General features: G+C 40.1%; 1 protein-coding gene across 25 annotated transcripts in view; it reads left to right on the top strand.

Annotated features, from left to right (window-relative positions):
- The window catches only part of Prpf4b (pre-mRNA processing factor 4B), a 39433-nt gene extending 18208 nt beyond the window's left edge, over positions 1 to 21225 (top strand). The window contains exons 4-21 of one of the 25 annotated variants that reach the window (XM_063276167.1): positions 1581 to 1736; positions 2854 to 2935; positions 3882 to 4092; positions 6311 to 6384; positions 8061 to 8151; positions 8720 to 8867; positions 9748 to 9885; positions 10427 to 10580; positions 14071 to 14185; positions 14812 to 14963; positions 15404 to 15490; positions 16551 to 16831; positions 17156 to 17289; positions 17790 to 17835; positions 18347 to 18433; positions 18691 to 18763; positions 19179 to 19224; positions 21044 to 21225. In XM_063276167.1, the coding sequence (XP_063132237.1) occupies positions 1581 to 1736; positions 2854 to 2935; positions 3882 to 4092; positions 6311 to 6384; positions 8061 to 8151; positions 8720 to 8867; positions 9748 to 9885; positions 10427 to 10580; positions 14071 to 14185; positions 14812 to 14963; positions 15404 to 15490; positions 16551 to 16754 (1612 nt within the window). In that variant the 3' untranslated portion in view covers positions 16755 to 16831; positions 17156 to 17289; positions 17790 to 17835; ... (2 more) ...; positions 19179 to 19224; positions 21044 to 21225. Of the gene's footprint in view, positions 1 to 1580; positions 1737 to 2853; positions 2936 to 3881; positions 4093 to 6310; positions 6385 to 7620; positions 7727 to 8060; positions 8152 to 8719; positions 8868 to 9747; positions 9886 to 10426; positions 10581 to 14070; positions 14186 to 14278; positions 14441 to 14811; positions 14964 to 15403; positions 15491 to 16550 lie in introns of those variants that run through there. The other 24 variants (XM_063276166.1, XM_063276164.1, XM_063276162.1 and 21 more) reach the window with 24 other exon arrangements.
- The last annotated feature ends 502 nt before the right edge of the window (positions 21226 to 21727 follow it).

The following is a 21727-nucleotide window of genomic DNA, read 5'->3' as shown; positions in this document are numbered from 1 at the left end:
TGAAGTTTATGTAGTTACTAGTACAGTTTCAGATAAGCACAGCTGGCACAAACAGCTGAGACAGTAAACATAGCTGAGACCCTCATTTTTGCTGTATTAATAAAATAACTGTATGGCTGGAGAGATGCCTCAGTGCATATGAAACTGAACGCTTGCTCTCCCAGCAGGAAAGCCTGAGTTCCCTTGCCCAGCACTCAGACAGAAAGCTGAGCATGGCTACAGGTACCTAGGCATTTAGGGGTCAGACCAGTGGATCCCAAGAGCTGGCCATGCTAGCTACAAATGTTAGTTTCCAGGTCATTGTGAGACTCTGTCTCGAGGCAGTAAGCTGGAGGACAATAGAGAAAGGCATCCTGCTCTGGTCTCTGCATCCTTGCAGAGAGTATTCAACCCTCACAGCATGTCTACATACACGATTACATATGCATGAGCACAGTACAGAGCAGCAGCCCATGAGTCATAGCTGTGGTGCTCTTGAGAGTATAGAGGTGCTGGTAGTGTAGCTCAGTGGTAGAGGGTTGGGGTTAGAGTTAGTGCTTGACTAGCTAGCACACACAGTCCTAGAACAACCAAAAGAACAAACATAAGTATTTGTTTCTGTTGCGCTTAACTCCATATTCATGAGAAAATGTGTAATTCAATAAATATTATTAACTGCTCAGTTGTTTAAATTCTAAGTGAGAGGCCAGAGAGACTCCTCAAGACAACTTGCTGCTCTGGCAGAGGTCCTGAGCTTGGTTCCCACTGCCCACATGTTGGCTCACTGTGCTCCACTACTGGTTCCAGGGGCTTGAATGCCCTTTTCAGGCCTCTGCAGGCACCAGTTGTACACATACACACATACAGAAATACATACTCATTTAGGCCCTAACAAACAGAATCTTTAAAAACAAATTTTTAAGAATTTGGGACTTGCTATTCCGAGTTCTCATAGCCTCCTCCTGAGTGCTGGGATTAAATGGTGTCTCACCATGTCTGGGTACCTTTCTTTAATAGAATAGATTTTGAAGGTGTCTTAGTTTGAGTTTCTTTTACTGCAAGGAAACACAGTGACTCAAAAAGCAGGTTGGGAAGGAAAGGGTTTATTTATTTGGCTTATACTTCTGAATCTATAGTCCATCATGGGAGGAAGTCAGGATAGAAACCCTAAACAGGGCAGGAACCTGGAGGCAGGAGCTGATGCAGAGACAGACCATGGAAGAGTGCTGCTTACTGGCTTGCTTCCCGTGACTTGCTCAGGCTGCCTTCTTATACACCCAGGAATACCAGCCCAGGGATGGCATTCCTCTCAGTGGGCTGGGCCCTCCTCCATTGGTCACTAATTGAGAAAATACCTTATAGCTGGATCTCATCGAAGCATTTCCTCAAGTGAGGTGCCTTCCTCTCTCATGAGTTTAGCTTGTGTCAAGTAGGCACACAAAACCATCCAGTACAGACATAATAAGGTTCACAGAAAAATTGAGCCTAGAGTTCGAAGTCTTCTTTATTCTTCCCCACACATGGTGTCATTTGCAAACTTTATTCGATACCTTAGCAAATATTTATATGTCCCTTTTTTTTTTTTTTTTTTTTTCAAATAGAGATAGGAGTCGAAGGAGCAGGTCACGCTTGAGAAGAAGATCTCGATCACGGGGTGGTCATAGGAGAAGGAGCAGAAGCAAAGTAAAGGAAGATAAATTTAAAGGAAGCCTCTCGGAAGGAATGAAAGTTGAGCAAGAGTCTTCGTCTGATGATAAGTAAGAATGGGCTGTCACCATTTCGTGTTTCTAGTGTAGAAAAACAGATGGCAGGGAGGGCTTTATTTTCTGCCTGTCACAAGTGAATCCCACTTCAGCCTGGATTTAAAAATTAGCCCTCTGTGCTTATTAGGTATGTTTTTTTGGAATTTAGGGACTCTGCTTTTTCTAGATTGAGTTAAATATCGGGCCATTATTTTACTGTCTTCCTTTTATTTTTATTAGAAAGAGCAGACCAGTTTGGGGGAAGAAGTTTCTATACAAAATTTAGACTTTTCAGTTTGTGTCAGATGTTGCATGCCTTTCAGTTGGACTAGTTGGTGGGCAGTATATCTGTTACAATGAAGTAGAGAAACAGTTCGTGTCTAAAGACATGTTGTCACCTGGTGGCAGAAGGCCAGGGATAACTAGATCCTGTGATGCACAGGCCAGTTCCCCTCAAAACAAGCCACCCCCAAAATCAGCAGTGCTTGAACTAAGGAGCCACTGTTGAGTCTGTGACTGAGGAAGCTAGGAAGTGTAGAGCTTAGCGTAGTCACAGTGCACTTGTTAATGTTAGACGTACTCCGCGGTGCACTTAGTAAGTCATGAAGATCAGGGAGGTCCTTGAAGAACATGTGGGCAGGCTGCCCAGGTGGCATTGGACATTGAGCACATTGTCCAGTCTGAAAAGAGTCAAGTGTTTGTATGTATCCTTTTTTTAATCCTTTTTTGTTTGTCGTGTTGGTTTTTGCTGGGTTTGTAGGTGGACCATAGCCTGCTTGCATTTTTGATAGGAAATAGACTAGAAGCTTCCATGAGTTTTCTGTGTCTCAGGAAAAAATATCAGCTTACTTGTTCTGCTTTTGCTTTATCGATGAGAAAACTTAGATCAGAGCAGTAAAAACTCTTTTCTAAGGTCACAAAAGAGTCACTGGTGGGTATTTTGAATGCAGAAATCTTTTTTGTTTCCCGTTTTGGTGCAGTAATCAAGGTGAGGGTGATGTTTGCTGGGCTCCCTTAGACAGCTTTGAGACTTAGATCGGTGATGGCTTAGACTGTGGCTCCAACTTTAATTTTAAAATGTACAAGTTAACAGTTTGGGAATCTGCAAAAATGTTTGAAAACTTTTTTTAAGCCTTGAAGATTTTGATGTGGAGGAAGAAGATGAAGAGGCTGTAATAGAACAGAGAAGGATACAGAGGCAAGCAATTGTGCAGGTAATGTGATGGCCCTTCCAGTCTTGGTAATCAGTACAAGAACAGCTTTTAGTTGAACAAAGAAAGAAGTAGTGACAGTCACCAGGTCACTAGGAGTGACAGTAACCAGGTTACAGAAGACTTAGAAAGATGGCCATTTCTATAGTTGTTAGAACTGACCTGTTGCTCTTTGTTTTGTTTATCAAACTAAAATATAAACTTCTTGTGTAAAACGTGAGAATTTGAAATATTCTTTTTTTTTAAACAAACATGAAGATTCTTACAGTATAGGATAAATTGGAAGTTCCTTTAGCAAAATCAATTATTTGGTACTATATAAAAAACGATTTTACCTAAAAGGATAATGGCAAATTTTAAATTTCAAATTTGCTTCAAGCTTTTGCATTAGTGTGTGTGTGTCGGGGGGGTGTATGTGTGTGTACAGGTGTGTGTGTACAGGTGCATGCGTGTGTCATAGCCTGAGCATGGAAATGAGGATCATTTGGTAGGAGTTGTTTTTGTGGGTTCTGAAGATTGGACTTGGGTTGCCATTTTAATGGCAGTCACATTTACTCACTGAGCCATATTGCCAGCCCACAGTTGGGGTTTAAGTGAAAACTGAGTGAGAAAGGTTTTTGTACACATCTCAGCAGTCAGGAAGCAATAAGCTTTGCTGCTTTGAAAGGCAAACCACATTTCCTTGGTTGTCCTGAAAGAAAAGTCAGACCACAGGATAAAATTTCATATGGTCAGGTCAGGTTAAACCACTTTGAATATACACCAAACAACTACTTTTCAGAGTTTGCAGAATTGGGAATTTTATAAGTATGTGCGCGTGAGGTAAGCCGGGTGAGGACGTATTCGTTTTACATTTGCAGCGCCCAGTGTCTTACCACAGCATCTCTTTGCAAGTCATATATTTAGGTAATCTGGTTTTATGAAGCTAATGTATCTACTGTTGTTATAGAAATATAAGTATCTTGCGGAAGATAGCAATATATCTGTGCCATCTGAGCCAAGCAGCCCCCAGAGCAGCACAAGATCACGGTCCCCTTCGCCAGACGACATCTTGGAGCGGGTAGCTGCTGACGTAAAAGAATATGAGCGGGAGAATGTTGACACATTTGAAGCCTCAGTAAAAGCCAAGCATAATCTAATGACAGTTGAACAGAATAATGGTGAGTTAGAGTATCTTAACGAAGTTTTCTCTGCAGTTTTAGCTATATAACCTTATAACAATTAGATTTGAGGAAAGTTAAAAAGAAGTAGGAATATTATGCTCAAGTAATGTTCTGTGCTAATGTGCTTTTTAGCTTATTTTGTGTATATATGTGTCTGTATGGTAGGAGTGCACATGCAGGCCTAGGAAAACCCTCAGATTTTATGTTTTAGTTCCCATCCGTCTTTTCTTGAGATTGGTTCGCAGCTTGCTGAGTAGGCCCTGCTGGCTAGGGAGCTGCTGTCTTTGTCTCCCCAGTGCTGGGATCACAAGTGCCTGCTGCTTTGATGCCCTGCTTTTTCTGTTTTTCTTTTTTTAATTTTCTTTTTTTATTAGATATATTTATTTATATTTTAAATGTTATTCCCCTTCCAGTTTCCTGTCTATAAGCTCCCCATCCCCTCCCCCATATGGGTGTTCCCCCCCACTTACCCCCCTTACCACTGCCCCTCCGACATTCCCCTGCACTGGGGGTCCAACCTTGGCAGGAACAAGGACTTCTCCTTCCACTGGTGCCCAAACAAGGCCATCCTTTGCTACATATGCAGTTGGAGCCCTGGGTCAGTCCATGTATAGTCTTTGGGTAGTGGTTTAGTCCCTGGAAGCTCTGGTTGGTTGGCATTGTTGCTCTTATGGGGTTGCAAGCCCCTTCAGCTCTTTCAGTCCTTTCTCTAATTCCCCCAAAGGGAGTCCTTTTCTCAGTTCAGTGGTTTGCTGCTGGCATTGACCTCTGTATTGGACGTGCTCTGTATGTGTCTCTCAGGAGAGATCTACATCCGGTCCCTGTCAGCATGCACTTTTTAGCTTCATTGATCTTACGTAGTTTTGGTGGCTGTATATATATGGGCCACATGTGGGGCAGGCTCTGAATGGCCGTTCCTTCAGTCTCTGTTCTAAACTTTGTCTCCATATCTCCTCCTATGGATATTTTTGTTCCCCCTTTTAAGAAGGGGTGGGAGTATCCGCATTTTCGTCATCCTTCTTGTTGAGCTTCCTGTAGTCTGTGGATTGCACCTTGGGTAATTTGAGCTTTTGGGCTAATACCCAATGCCCTGCTTTTTTAATACAGGTTTTGGCAAGACAGGGAATCTACTGGTTGTCATTTCTTGTCAAGGATATTTGATTGAGTTATCTGGCTGAATTGTGGCCACTCATTGCACTCTAATTTAATAAGAATGTGCATCAGGTCATTTTCAGTAAAGCCAATGTATAAGAAGGCAAAGTTTTTGTTGACTTAGGTTTTAGTTTCTGTTTTCATTTCTCCAGTATTAATGTAAGGATTCTGAGATCAGTACCGGACTATTTGTGTGTTCTTGCTATTAGTTGTCAAATTCTCTTGCAAGTTATGTTATTTTGCCATGCCATAAACCATACCTGGCATTTATCCAAAGTTTTGTTAAAATAGTATTGTTGTCTTTTAGAATTTTAGTCCCTGTCCTTGGTAAGTACTTGTGACCTAACAGTAGCCTGATTTTATATTCTCTTACTGTGATTTGGGTGTTCACTTACTGAAAACCATTGTCTTTATTTTTTCTTGCCCAGTTTTCTTTATGAGTATTAGGTATTTTAGGGTCAAATTTTAAACTGGTGGAGGCTGATCCATATCTGATTAAAGAGGGAATTTACCCTTTTAGGTATTTAATATGAAACTTTTTTGTTTGTTTTTCCAAGTCAGGCTTTCTCTTTGTAGCCCTGACTGTCCTGGATATCTTTTGTAGAGCAGGCTGGCCTTGAGTTCAGAGATCTCCCTCTGCCTCTGCCTCTGCCTCTGCCTCTGCCTCTGCCTCTGCCTCTGCCTCTGCCTCTGCCTCTGCCTCTGCCTCTGCCTCTGCCTCTGCCTCTGCCTCTGCAGTGCTGCAGTGCTGCAGTTAAATGAGTATGCCACCACACTGCCTTAAATTAAGGTCTTAAGGATAGCTTTTCATTTTAGTCCAAGATTATCATAGAGCTTTTTATCTAAACTGGTCATGGCAAAAGTGGATGTTTGTTTTTCTGCCTTGTACTTGTAGTGGATATTTCAAATCAAGTGTAAAAACCTGTTTCTCAATTGAATTATCAGTTGAAAGCCAATGTATAAGAAGGAGAAGTTTGATTAATACTACTGATTCTTCTGTTGACTTGGATTTTAATTTCTGCTTTTATGTTCCAAGTTCTAATACGTTTTTATTTCATTTAAGGCTCATCTCAGAAGAAGCTTTTGGCACCTGATATGTTTACAGAATCCGATGATATGTTTGCTGCTTATTTTGATGTGAGTAATTGTATATTAGTAACATAGGAAAAGGCTGTATCTAATGCTTGTGAGCGGACAGAGCAGTGAGGTACACGTTAACAACACTGAAGTGCTAACATCTGCACAGGCTGCGTAAGCAGCAGCTCAGAACTGAAGTGTACTAGCCTCGTTCCTCTCTGAGGCCAAAACTGTATCAGCAATTTTAGAAGGTCTACAACAGAAGAGTTGGAGAACTTTACCAAAGTTGCACATCCACCCTAAAGCCTAAATGTGTAAAGACTTGTGCATGTATGTACAGATGGCACTCAGCACATGGTCAGGAGGAAGATATGTGTAGCAGTTAGATACCATAATGGGGTTAATGGGGTTGGTTAGGTGATCTTTGTTAGTAGTATTTTTCTGTTTTTATTTTATTTTTGTTCTTTTTGCTGTAATGTTTTGTCAGTGCCTTTTTATTGAAAATCTTCATTATAGATAAACCTGAAAGTCTGAAGCCATATCAGTTTATATTTAAAGGGTCTCATACATATGTGTGTGTGTGTGTGTGTGTGTGTGTGTGTGTGTGTGTGTGTATGTGTGTGTGTGTACACACACATACACACACACACATATGGCCTTAGTAAGAAGGAGAGAGGTTAGATGTTACAGGAAAAAAACAAAATGAGGTAAAATAATCACTGCATGAAACATTGGGTTTGGCCTGAGACATCTGTAGTATATCACGTGGAGCAGAGCAGGAACACTGAAGAGAGTGGATTGAGAAGATGAAGTAAATAGTGCCCCCATTGAAGTCTCAGCATCACCATTTGCCTGGGTGATGCTCGGTTCCCTTTCTATGACTCTAATGAGATACCTGGACAATTTATAAAGAGAGAAGATTTGTTTGGGTTCTAGACCATAGTCAGTTGTCCTTGCTGGTCTGGATCCATGAGTAGAGAGTACATCATGGCGGCAGCAGGTGGCAGTAAAATTGCTCACTTAATAGTCAAGAAGGGGGAGACAAAGAGGATTTGGGGTCTCACAATCTCCTTTGATCTTATAGGTGTCAGCTCTTTAAAAGATCCCAGTGCCTCCCAGCAGTGCCAGCCTGGGAACCAAAGCCTTTATCAGAGACTTGGGAGTGTGAGTTGGGGGGTGTTTCATAGATAAGCTACAGCATTATCTCGGGACCTTCTGGGTAACATGGAGCATAATATGGAATAGGGTTATTCACAAATACTAGATAGATGTTGTTATTTTTAATTTTCCACACAGGCTCAACCTAGTGCAGCCAGTGAATGTTACTACATTTCATGCCTGTGTGGTAAGGGTACAAATGTCTCCATGGACAGGGAGGCAGAGAAGGAATTGATGCAAATCGGTAGGTAATGGTGGACACTGTGGCTCGTTAACTGAATTCCAGTCTGTAGGAGTTTCTCCAGTCTGGCTCATCAGCTAAAGGAAACCAGACCTAATTTTGAACTGTTATCTTAATTTTTAGTGCCTAATCACGCCCAAAAACTTTTGGAAATCTTTCTAAAATATTTTTCCTGTTATTTTAAGATGTAAGACATTTTGAAAATTTTGCCTTGGATACCTTGAATTTGTATATAAGTAATAGTAACAATCAACTAATATAATAAAATGTTAGTATTGCCATTTTGTTATTAAGGAGTTACTTTAAATGTGCAATTACCTGGTCTCCTTCATTTCAGAGTGCTCGTCTCCGGGCCGCTGGCATTGGGAAAGATTTCAAAGAGAATCCCAACCTCAGAGATAATTGGACAGATGCAGAAGGCTATTACCGTAAGCTTGCATTTCTCATCAACTTTAAAATTCATTGTGCAATTCCATAAAAGTACACTGCTCAAATAATCACACATTATTGAACTCTTTATAGAAAGGTATGGCATGGCCAGTCATGGCCTGTGAGTTTTTCTTATATTCCAGCCAGTAGCCCAGAAGCATTACATATTAATTAAAGCAAGCCTAAATTTGTATATAGATATATTTAGGCATGAATGAGTTCTCTAGGGAAGAGGTCTACCACTTGACCATCTTATAAGAGAAGCAGCATACAAAGGGAGCCAGTTGCTAGTCACGGAGCATTTGTCATGCAGTACTGTAGCTCCCTAGTGAGCACGTTCATAAAGTTGTCTGCAGTTGATAGGACCACAGGAACTCTGAGAGTTTCTGAAATAGGAATGCGACTTCTGTCACTTTCTGAAGAGATGACCAGTGGAGCAGTGACTGGTTTTCCATCCTGTATTGGAAACAGTGGAGATTTGATCCATTTTTAACTAATTCCAGTGTGTAAGTGACTTCTTAGTTTTGTTTTCATAATCATATCTTTAGTTTTTAAATTTGGTTTTAGGTGTGAACATCGGGGAAGTCCTAGATAAGCGCTATAATGTATATGGCTACACTGGGCAGGGTGTGTTCAGTAATGTAGTCCGTGCCAGGGATAATGCAAGAGCCAATCAGGAAGTGGCTGTAAAGATCATCAGGAACAATGAACTCATGTAAGTGCTTTTTTTTTTTTTTTTTTTTCTGGAGCTGGGGACCGAACCCAGGGCCTTGCGCTTCCTAGGCAAGCGCTCTACCACTGAGCTAAATCCCCAATCCTTCATGTAAGTGCTTAACTGAACCAAAATCAACAACAAAACATCCAACCAGCATCTTAGTTAATTAAAAGTTTTAGAAAAGGTTTTTACTGTAGGATTTTAATTTAGAGCCATGTGTCAGATGGGAAGTTCTATTGTGTCAAAGTCATTTCAGTAGCTACTCTGTACCAGTATGTCCTTAGACACCGCCCCCTTCTGTGTCACCTAATGCCATCTTCTGCTCTCACACCCTTAATCTAGACAGGAGAAATGGAAGGGTATGGATTGTTACTGAGCTTGTAGCAGCCAGCAAATCAAAATGATTGATTAGCTACTGACAGGAACTATTTGTGTCTGTCATTCTTGCCTTTTTTCTGTCATAAGCATAAATAATTGCCATTTCCATGTATTTAAGTCTACTACACACCCAGCTGTAGCAGAGCCAGCTTTTCACTGCCTCAAATGTTAGAAGAATTGCAGGTTTTTCTTGAAGTCTTTGATTATCCTAGGTTCAGAAAGATAGATTTGGTTGGAAAGTCTAACCTTCTGTACTGTAGACACTCACTTTTTTGATGTGATTTACTAGTTTATAGTCAGACTTTCATTAATAAAGTTATACTTAGGTAGGCATGCCCAATAGTTACATTCTTAGAAGAACCAGAGTAATAATTATATCAAGGTGTTTTGAGATTTAAAAGATTTTAATTAAGTAACAGGTAGTGTGTTACCCAGGGTCTATTAGGCTATGCGTAGCAGATGTTACTTCTCAACTCGTGTCCTAATCTTTTTTTCATTGCAGGCAAAAGACTGGTTTAAAGGAACTAGAGTTCTTGAAGAAACTGAACGATGCTGATCCTGATGACAAGTTCCATTGCCTACGCCTCTTCAGACACTTTTACCACAAACAGCATCTCTGTCTTGTATTTGAGCCTCTCAGGTAAAGTGTCAAGACCCGAGTAGTCAGTTGCTCCTATAGTTTATATCGGAGCTTCATGCTGGGTAAATGTGAGGAACTGCTTAGGCTTCCTGTTGGTTCTTCTTGTTAACTGTGTTATCCTGAAAATCATCAATGTGGAGAGCATGGAGTTCTGTATTGGCTGGCAGACAGTAAGTAACCTCAGGCACCCTGCAGGTCAGCGCCTCTGATGCACACAGTTGGAGTGGTGGGGACAGATACCAGGTTTGCCTTGAGCAATATGGCTTCTGAGTTGTATTTTCAGGTGAAGACTCTGCTTAAGTAATGAAGTTCTTCCTTTATTTATTTTAAAAATTGAGCTTTATCGGGAGGCTGTATTATGGACATACTGGTATTCCCTCAACTCAGTGCCAAATAATTTATCAGGCATTTGGAATAAGGGTTCTCAAACAATTATGTAAGTTGTATTTTGCACTTGGTTTTGCTTTGTGCTTGAAAGTATTTTTGCCTTTTATATTTGATTTTTGACCCCATTTCCTTGTTTTTTTTTCTCCCCTTAAAGTATGAATTTGCGAGAGGTATTAAAAAAATATGGTAAGGATGTCGGTCTTCATATTAAGGCTGTACGATCGTACAGTCAGCAGTTGTTCCTGGCATTGAAACTCCTTAAAAGATGTAATATCCTACATGCAGATATCAAACCAGATAATATTCTGGTAAGTCAAACAACCATGCTACCTTGTGTGTATATCCATTATTGTTACACTGTAAAAAAAAAAATAAGATTTAATATAATTCTGTGTTTAATAGCTCATTATGACTTACTTGCCAAATTTTGTCTTTGAAATTGAGCAGTGGATTTCATAGAAAACTATGAGGAAAGAAGAAATGAATTTTTGTCCCTTTTCAAAATTTTGATGGAGGAATTTATAGTGTGCAGTGACCCCAAGAATGATATGATCTCCTTGGGTTGCTAGAGGCTATTCAGTGTTGCGTGTTGAAGTATGTTCTGGTCTTGTGGACACAGGACTGCTCTCTTCGGAGCAGCTGTTTGGAGTTTAAAAGGTGCTTGTTGGGTCACTTGGTATTTTAAGACCCAGTCTTGCTCTTTAGAGGCATCAGACTCACTGTTTTCTTGCCCCAGTTGCCCAAATCTCATGCTGAGACTACAGATACTGTTTTGTTTTGTTGCCTTTGAAGCTGGCTTCTGGGGACCCAAGCAGTAAGGTTCAAGGTATTGTTAAAAGGCCTTCCTTTGAAGTTATGACATTTCTTGTTAGTGCTTTCTGATGTAGTGCAGTCAGATTTCACAATGTCTGGGGTTTTTGAAATTTCGAGATGCATTATCATGGTGAGATCATTGACGCAGAAGCACACCTCTCCCTTCTTTGGCCCCTTTTCCTTTCTGTGGTATTCACATTCTGAAGCATATTCACAACTTGGTTAATTGTTTCATCATCTGCAGTGATGTGTTCTCCTTTTGTGTTTTGCTCTTTATTTTGACTTTAAGTGTATAGGTGTTTTGCCTGAGTGTATGTATGTGTATGTATACACATGCACACACGCATGTATATACACAAACACACACACACTCTCCACATACATACTCATACACACACTAGATAAGTGGAGCATCCACAGGTGGCAGAACACCAGATTCCTTGGGACTGGCATTATAGACTGCCATGTGAGTTCTAGAAATCAAACACCACCTCCACCCCCAACCGTTTCCTCTGGAGTCATAAGCCTCTTAACAACTGCACTATTTTTCTAGCCCTCACACCTCTGGTTTTTGTTTGTTTGGTTTTGTCTTGTTTGGTTGATGCTCTTCTTTTTTTTTTTTTTTTTAAATCAGCTCTAGAATAATGCCCCAGAGGAAGAGCCACATATGTGAGGTTTGAGCTGTGACAAACTAAATTCTTGGTTTGACTGGGCAGAAGATACTGAAACTCATTGATAGAGTGCTTGATGCTCGCATGAGACAATGTCTTCAGTCTCTAATACTGTATCCCCAAATTTGTGATCTCAAAAAGTTTAATGAGTCCCAAAGCTCTTTAGTTCACATTTATTTTGTGTGGCTCTATGTATTTGGTACACGAGTGTGTGCACATGTGCATAACTTCTGCCTGTGTGTGAGCATGAAGGGACCAAAGACCAGCATAGAATGTCTTTCCTCTACTGTTTCTCCATCTTTTTTTCTGTTTTGTTTTGTTTTGAAATAGTCTCTCACTGGATGTAGACTTTACCCATTAGCTAGATTAGCTAGCCAATGAACCCCTGTGAGTATCCTGTGTCCACCATTCTAGTGCTGATAAAGAGATACTTAACACTACTCCCAGTTTCTTATGTGTGTGTCTGGGATCTGAACTCTGGTCCTCTTACTTGTAAAGCCAGCATTTCACCCATTGAGACACACACATACCATCTATCTTAGAATAATCCCTTCCAGGCTGTTAGACTAATAATGACGCACATTCCATATTGATCTGGGTTTGTGTTTATATTGTATCATGTGGTGTGGCTGATATAACTTAGAGGTGGGATTGCTCAGCTGTTAGTGAAATGGTGGGTCTATTGTAAATGGATTATAAAAGGGAGTAGCCAACTTTATTTTTAACTTCTGATTTGTCTTTTCAAAACTTGTGAAAAACAATATAGATGTACAATAAACGTGCAGTTTAGACTATGACACAGCAAACACTTGAGTAGTGCTATGGCAGTCTGATGTTTGACAGGGCCCTAGAAGCTTTCGTTCTTAGCACCTTCTTTAATCAGTGTTAGTTTCAGTTTTCACATGAAGTTTGGAAACTAAATATACCTTCTTGGGGAAAAAAAAAAATCTCAGAGAACACCTGGAACTGATTTCATTTCAGCCAGTCCAGTGCCTTTAGCCTGGTTTTAGCCACATGATGTGCAGCATTCTTCATGGGGAATAGAAATTACATAGCAAAGTGTGTGTGTGTGTGTGTGTGTGTGTGTGTGTGTGTGTCTCCCCGGGTAGTTGTTGGTTGGGTGCAGTGCCGCAGGTGTTACAACTTTCTCAGTAGCTGCGTGGATTATTTGTTTTTATAAAAAATGTATTTGCCATTTTAAGACAACTTTTTCTGCTGGACTCCAGAGTAAGAAAGTTGGTCTTGATATTGTGTTGTAGTTTAAAATAATTTGTGCTTGGTTGGCCTTAGGGGCTCTTGCCTTTAGTCTCAGAACATGGAGGCAGAGACAGATGGACTTTGTGAGTTCAAGGCCAGCTTGGTTTACATATAAGAGTTCCAGTCCTGCCAAAGCTACATAAAGAGACTCTGTCCTTGGGCTGGGGGCAGGAACTTCGTTCTGTGAGTCCTACTGATAGTCTAGTCTATTAACACTGATTACACTTTGTGAGGATAATACCCCCTACCCCAGAGAGGACTAGAGCTGGTTAAACTATTCATTGTCATGGGGATGGGAACAGTAGTCCAAGTTCAAGTCCCAACTCAGAATTTGTATATGTGTCTCTTTTGAAGTGGGGAAGGGACTCTGGAATGTGACTTCTCTTCACTTTTTGATCTTGAACATTCAATGAGTGGCAGCAGTCATGGGAGCAGCTCCAGCCTTTCTCAGCAGATGTCACTGTTGCTGTGTATGTGGAAGTATTTACCAAGAAAAGGAGAACAAATGACTAATACAGAGCTTACGTTTATCAGCTCAGATACATTCAGCATTTTCTGTTGAAGGGATTTAATATTTTTCAGACTTAAAGTGGTGACAGTTTGAGATGCTGTAACCCGGGTGACTGCTGAAGCATATAGTCGTGGGCCACCATCGCTATTGTCATTCACTGGCAGTTGGTATTCGATTTAGTCAGGTTTTCTATTAAATGTTCTCATGCTCTTATGGAAACTTGAAACTTTGTTTATAACTTGACTTTAAGCATTCAAGGGAAATTTAGATATGCTTTGCCTCATGAAATGAGATTTAAATACAGTTGAGTAAAATTAAGTGTACCTGGTATTCCCTGAGTTTCCTCACTAGAAAAAAAAGTCTTACTATAATTGTAATAGAATATTGAACATTTTTTATAATTGGTAACTTGTATAATAGAAAAGGAACTTTGAAATGAGTGATTTTTGTTCTTAGTATAGGGATTAGTTTAAATTCATAAAGACAATTTTAATTTGTCTGTTTATTCCTGACATGAATTGAATTTCCCTAAACAATATTTTGCAGGTTAATGAATCCAAAACAATTTTAAAGCTTTGTGATTTTGGATCGGCGTCACATGTTGCAGACAATGACATAACGCCTTATCTTGTCAGTAGATTTTATCGTGCTCCGGAGATCAGTAAGTGTCATCGAATGTTCTTGTACGTGGGCCATCCTCTGTGGTGGAAGCAGCGTGTGTAATGTCTAAGCACTGTTTTCCATCACACTTCAGCAGCTGCACGAGTTCATTCATGAGGAAGGGAACCATAGCAAGTTCATCCTCCTCAGGTGGAATGAAGGTAGTTGTGACAGGAGTCTTGATCATGTCGAGCAAGAGTAGCAAAACAGTTGTGGAAAACCCTCGACTTTAGAAGACTGCTCTTGATTGTTCAAGGTCTGATTATCACGTTTATGGATTGTGTGGGACCTTTGGTTTTTCTCTTCCTGTTGCCTGGGTTGAGGCTGACTAGCACCTCCAGCAAAGGTCAAGGAGAAAGAGAAGCACCTGTACTTGTCCCTCCGGTTCCTCTCCTTCCCCTGTTTTTAAACCTGTTGGCATTTTTGTTGTTGTTGTTTTGCTTTTTTGTTTTTGTTTATTTTTTAAAGTATCTCTGTTAAGAATTAGTGGGAAAAAACATGAAACTAAACTACGATAATATGGATTTGGCTATAGTTCAAGCTACAGTAGTGCCCCATTACTGGCAATAAAAACTAAGGAGTTGCTCATTCTTACTCTCATTTATTAAAATCTCCCTTTTGTTTTAGTTATAGGTAAAAGCTATGACTATGGTATCGATATGTGGTCTGTAGGTTGTACCTTATATGAACTCTATACTGGAAAAATCTTATTTCCTGGCAAAACTAATAACCACATGTTGAAGCTCGCCATGGACCTTAAAGGAAAAATGCCAAATAAGGTAGGCTAACCTGCTTCCTGAGGACTCAGAGACTCCTAACACTGTGTCCCCTAGCCTGGAGCTGTGAAGTCAAGCTCTCAGAAGTGCGGCTGGCGGCTGTGTGGCTGTACTGACGTTGCAGCTCCTTTCTTGTTGGGGTGTTTCAGTTGTGGTTCTAAACAGCCAAGGGCTATCAGAGGGAAACTCCTTTTCTTTCAATTTGGAGAAATGCAGCCATGTGGAGACAGAATGGAAAGGGCTGCATATTCGAGTTGGCTCGTCATGGCGTGTGCTGGTCAGAAGAGAAGGTAGCTGAGCACTGCAGACTTGCTAAGAGCTCTTGCTTCTGAGCACAGCAAGGAAGTCTTAAGTAGGGCATTCATGAATGATTGTTACATAGAGTTGGTGCTGTGCCAGGCAAGGTTTGTAGTAGTTTTAAAGCCATTTGTTTCTGTTTTTAGATGATCCGGAAAGGTGTATTCAAAGATCAACATTTTGACCAAAATCTGAACTTCATGTACATAGAAGTTGATAAAGTAACAGAGAGGGTAAGTCTGCCTTATGTGTGCCATAATAGTACTCGCTGTGTGTCTTTTCAGTGTGGCGGGGACTGAAATGGGGATTCACACTTCCTAGTAGGACAGTGCTCTATCACTGTGCTCAATCCATGATGCTCTATGTTCTATTGCCATGAAGTGAGTTCGTTCTGTGTGCTGTGAGGAGCTGTGATTGCTTCTAAAGTGACCACAGAATTCCTATCAGTCTGGGCTAGAGAGATGGCTCAGCGGTTAAGAGCACTGACTGTTCTTCCAGAGGTTGCTGAGTTCAATTCCCAGCAACCACATGGTGGCTCACAACCATCTGTAATGAGATCTGATGCCCTCTTCTGGTGTGCCTGAAGACAGCTACAGTGTACTTATATGTAAATGATAAAACTTTAAAAAAAAAAAAAGACAAACCACCAGGCTATGAGACAATAAAGGGATTTAGACATTTTCCTAAGGAGATGGTAGGTTCCTATTTAGGTCCTTGCCATGCTTTCCTTAGATTCCCTTGGTCTGGCTTCCCAACTGTGTGTCTTCTAGATTGCTGTTGGAGGAAGGTTTCTATATTTTGACTTTTGCAGTTATAAGCTCTCTGTCATATGACCTCAACCTTCTTCAGCACTTTTGTTCTCCCTGTGAGTCCACTCTTGGCCAAGAGGCACCCTGGTTCAGGCAGGCAGGCAGGCCTCAGTGCCTTTGCTTAGACTCCCATGAGCTGAGTCATGTCCTGAGTGACCGCCTCTCCTAACCACCTTTACCCAGCATTGCTGACATACACACTATCATATACCTGCTTCACTTGCCCCTGAACACTAAAGCCAGAGAAACCCAGTTCAGGCCGCAGATGCTCATGCACGTTCATGGTTAATTTGCAGATCTTTTCCATTTAAGTTCTTTATTCTCTTAGAAAAGATGTGGAGGTTAAAACTACATAACAGTTTCAAAACTCTGGTTGATCATCATAAGTATTCTTATTTGTGTATTAATATTTTGGTAGACAAAAAAGTCTGATTTACATACATGTAACTTATTTAGAGCTATGCATTGTAAAAATTATTTTTAGGAGAAAGTTACTGTCATGAGCACCATTAATCCAACTAAGGACCTATTGGCTGACTTGATTGGGTGCCAGCGACTTCCTGAAGATCAACGTAAAAAAGTACACCAGCTAAAGGACTTGTTGGACCAGATCCTAATGTTGGACCCAGCTAAGCGAATTAGCATCAACCAGGCCCTGCAGCATGCATTCATCCAGGAAAAAATTTAAATGAGATGAAGAAACTCCAAGGGTTTGAGTAATTAAATACAAAGACTGAAGAAATTTCACAGCAGTTTATTATTAATGTATATAAACTTATAAATATTTCTGCAGCAAATTTGAGGAAGCATGATATATTTGAATTAACACCGAGGGTGATATTTCTTTTAGAAATGTTAGTTAATCTGTTTTGTGTCTTATGTGAAATTTCACTGTAGAAATGTTTTAATTGCCAAGACTGCACAGAATTACAGTGCTAATGTACATGGTTGCAGTTCACATAAAGACAAAAAGCATCTGTTATGAGTAGCAGTGCTGGGTGGTTGATTTGTTCTTAGCAGACTTGGCTTCAGTTTGCTCTTCAGATACAATGGCCAGCATAAATGCTGTTTATATTCACGTTTCCCTAGGTGTGTGTGTGCAGGCCACAGCAGCATGCCCTTGGTGTAGTCAGTGCCGAAGGGAGTCTGTTCCTTCTTGAGCCTGCCTGCAGGGATGTCTCCTCTTTTAAAGCAGGTTGTGTACAACATTCAGTACACTGAAGGTAAGCTAAACCATCAACATCACCAGTGTTTTAAGATGTTATTTTATTGGAATAATTGAAAATGAGGGATAGCTTTGTGGCGGAATTCCCTGCATGTGTGATAACTGATCTTGTTTTCTTTTTTCGCATCGCGACTGTGGCATAGTTACAGTTTCTGTTCTGTTCATCACATTTAAAATTCGAAGCGTATGCGCTTGATGGGTAGAGCGCCTTCAGTGTACTGTTTCCTATTAACTTTACTTTTTTTTAAATCAACTTGCTATAGACTTTATACATTTTGTTAAATACAGTTCTTAGTGACATAGAAACTGCATAGTTTTCATTTACTAATTAAAATGTTGAGGCCTACTTCCCAAAGTCCTCATATTTAAAAGATAGACAACATAATGAGATTTTTAACTATTTGTATGTCATTTTGGAAGTGTACTGCTTTATGGTAAACGTGTTTTTCATTTGTTCATTGTTTGCATTATTTGTGATCATGTTGTCTTTCAATACAGGCATAAACCTTCCACTCTTGAACAAAGCAGCTGCTTTTTAAAAGCGGTAATTGCTTCTTTACCTTTTATTTCTTTTGTAAATGAAGCTTTTCTTTTAAAATGTGACTTTAAAGTGTTGTCTATTGCATAAACAGTTGACACTCACTTACTGTAATGAGAAGATTGTTCTACTGCATGGGAAGTGGACCATGCAGATTTCTGTATGTTCTCAGTATGCATCACTAGATAATAAAGTCTTTTGTGAACAAGGCATTTGTAGCCATTTTTAAAAGATTTTGTCTTCAGTGCTGGTAAGTCAGGTAAACTGTAAATAGTTAAAGCAGTCTTTGTTTTTCTTCTGAAAGTATTACCTGCTAAAGATGTAACTCATAGCCTCATTTTTTAACTTTTTTAAATAATTAGGGTCTTAATTATTTCATCCAGAAAAAGTCCTTCAGATTTTGTCAGCTTTCAGTGTAGTGAGGGTATTCCTCAGTGTAGTAGGTTACGGGATATAATTCAGGATTTAACTAATGTTTCTGCTATTTTCTCACTTTTCCTTTTGATGGTGCGGAAAGAGAAAAAGGAAAGCGGGGCACAGGCCATTCGACGCCTTCTCCAAGGGGTCTGATTTGCTGCGACACCAGCTTCACCTTCTTAACAAGGTTATTTCTGACAGCATGTGTAGATAAACATTTAGCAACAATTTAAAACACAATCATGTAAATCAGCTTGGTTTTGCGACCCAAAGGATTTTGTGTTTTTAAGATGGTAGAGAGAATTTTTAAAATCCTGTGTAATCTTTTCTGTTTGGGAGTGGGTAAACTTACTGTTTGTCTCCCTGAGGATTATGGAGAACAATAACATTTGGGGGTTTAAATAGTATTTTTACATTGTAAATGGGATTTTTTTATTCACCCAGGCACCTAATTACAACAAGCATGCACATTTTGGTGCATTCAAGAATGGAATATCAGAATAGCAGCATTCTCCTGGTGGGTTATGCTCCATTTAAAGACATGAAATGAACTACACAGCCAGGAAGGTGATAGATGAGATAATAAAGCACCTATGAACCTACACCCGTCTCCTCATGGTTAGACTAACTAAAGTAAACACACGGTGATCCAGCTACAGGTAGAGTGAAGCCTTTTAAATGAGGCGTCACGGGCGCAGCATCCAACTTACTGACATGGGTAGGGATTTTCCCACCACGACCACTGTACTTTGGTGCTAGTATGCTGCATATTCACTCAAAATAGTTAATGCTTTCCTTCTAGTAATTTTCATGGCTTCGTTTTATAGTTACTTAATAAGTTAATTTCCACTAGAAACATCTTATGCCTTCAAAGCTTTTGCCTGCTCTTTAAAAAAAACAAAGTTGCTTGTTACTTGTTCTTTGTGTTTTAGGTGCTGCTCACTGGAAGATGACGGCAGCCAGAAGACATGAGCCAAGGTTTCTGTCTCATAAAAGATCTTTTCAATTCTCATTTAGTGTGTGTCTGACTTGTAGTTTCAGCATTATAGTTTGGGTTTCTTCGCTGTGGTTATTAGAGCAGTGCTATTGTGCCCATCTGTAAAGTGTTCCTTGTGTATCATAATTTCTGCAGGTACACCCTTCCGCGAAAATAAAAAGCAAGTTTAGTCTCAAAAAGCCCACATTTCATAGTTGTCAGAATTAGGTCCTAAAGATCACTACAAAAAAATAGCTGTCTGGTTAGTGTACATTCGAAAGTAGTCTGCATGTTGGGTGTGGTGGCCGCATCTGTAACCTCAGCACACACGTCTGTAATGTAGGTAGAAGGATGTGGGATTCAAGGTCTGCCTGGCCTATAGGAGCTTCTTTAAAAAAAATGCTTTGGCTTTAAGCCGGTGCCTATATCATAAGAGTAGCCTAGGATTTTAACGAGCTGGTCGACTCCTTTAACAGCTCTTCTTTGTCTTAGTCCTTTGTGACCAGCTCTTTAGTGTCAGAGACATAAACTTGTAATGGCAGACATTGGGGAGGTGAGAAAGGTGGTGCTGTACCATCCACTTTCCCGACCTTAAAGGATCCGAGTTAACTGCATTAGATAAATGTCCTTCTGTTTGGTGTGGTAAGGCCGCTGAGGTAGAAGTTGGAGTTATATAGGACCTCTCTTAGGTTGAGGTCAGTTGTGAATGATCCCATTTGACAGACCTGCATTCGTGTATCTGATTAGCTGAAAGGTTTTCAGGTGAAGCTGACAGGAAGTTTAAGCTTTCATACTTTATGGCAAAAAATGACAAGTGATTACCAAACCTGAGGTTCATAAAATTTTGTCGTTTAGAAAAATTTTAAAGCCAAATTTGTGTTCTTTTTAGGAAATAAAGAATACCAAGATACATGGATATTCATGTAATCATTATATACATGGGCAATAGTCCAAAGACCTTCTAACTTATTCTGGGCAGACCATGCACACATCTTGAAGAGGGTGCAGAAAGCTCTTAAGCATTTTTTCCCTGAGGTTAAAGGAGGGACAGCCAACCAGGAAGCAGCCATCATTGATGTTAGGTTTCTTGGCAGACTTGGTTCTCAGGGACCTTCAGATGTGAGGGAGTTGGGCAGTTCTGAACAGGAGCGGCATGGTATAAACAGCGAGCGGCCTTCCAGTGTTTATATTTACGCTGAAGTCCTGATTAACAAGGCTCTGTTTCTTCACTCCCAGTGGCTTCTTCCTCAGCTATTTTATTTTTTAAAAAAACACGTGATTTTTATTTTGCCATTGCAGTTGCCATCTTTTTTCCCCCTAACAAGACTAAATACTCAGGACATTTTTGGAATACAAAATGCAAATTTTATGGTATGTAGCAGAGTTAGTGAAATATACTGTTCTCATTTTGGCCCCAGATTTGTGTTTCTCCTAGTCTGCTCTAGCAGCATAGATAGAAGTAGACTCGGAAATAAAACAAAGGAATTACATGTATTAAAGTTTAAATTATTTAGGGAATGAGTATTTATTTTTTGGATAAGATTGTATAGTGAGATGTGACAGTATAGCATGTGATTTATGATAGCATTTGGGCCCTATAAGAAATGTTCTATGACCATTATATATCCGACATGAGCTGATTCTCCTCATGCAGTGTCCTAGTGTGAGTGCTCACTGCAAGTCATTTGTAACTTTCCATAGCAACGCTGTAACAAAGTTGACTAAGGTTTGGGTTCTTTTGGTTTTTTGGTTTTTGTTTTGTTTGTTTTGGGTTTCCCTGAGATATTGTAGCATCCTTACTTTTTCTTCTTCTGTATATAGGGTAAGGGACTGTTCTTCTGAAGAACCATTCCATTTAGTGATCAAGATACGGAAGCTGCTCTGAGAAAATGTTGTGTATTCTAATTGTTCATGATACCATTTGAGTTGTGACTTACATTGTAGCAGCAAATGATCCCAAACAACTTAATAGGAAGCTTAATAAAGTGTGCCTCTTGCTACCATACCGTCTGAATACTGGCATTTTCTTTATAGACATAATTTCTTACCTGGTATGTTTTCTGAACTCTTGTAAAGAACCTCTGCTTAAATGTGACTCGGGACTTGTGCATTAAAGGTAAATGGGCATCTTTTTACCTAACAAATTCTCAGAAGAGGGGCCTAGGGAAATGACTCCATCAGTAAAGTGCTTGCCTTGCAAGCATGAGGACCTGAGTTCACATTCCCAGCACCCACATAAAAGCCGGACACTGGCTTTTTCCTGTAACCCAGTGCTCCTGGAAGGGCAGACACAGCACACTCTGGGCTTGCTACTATACAGAATTAGACCCTGTCTCAGAAATAAAAGTGGAGTGACATGGAAAGACACCCAACATTGACCTTTGGCCCTCACGTGTGTGCACACACATAAACCATATGTGCAAAGATCTTAGGAGACTTAAATGTGTACTACTTTGAGTCACAATGATGGAAAAGTGTGGAAGGGAATGTTCCACTGAAAACCTG

Source organism: Rattus norvegicus, chromosome 17 (assembly GCF_036323735.1).
Source record: "Rattus norvegicus strain BN/NHsdMcwi chromosome 17, GRCr8, whole genome shotgun sequence".
Lineage (NCBI taxonomy): Eukaryota > Metazoa > Chordata > Mammalia > Rodentia > Muridae > Rattus > Rattus norvegicus.
This window is presented reverse-complemented; position numbering and strand designations above follow the sequence as displayed.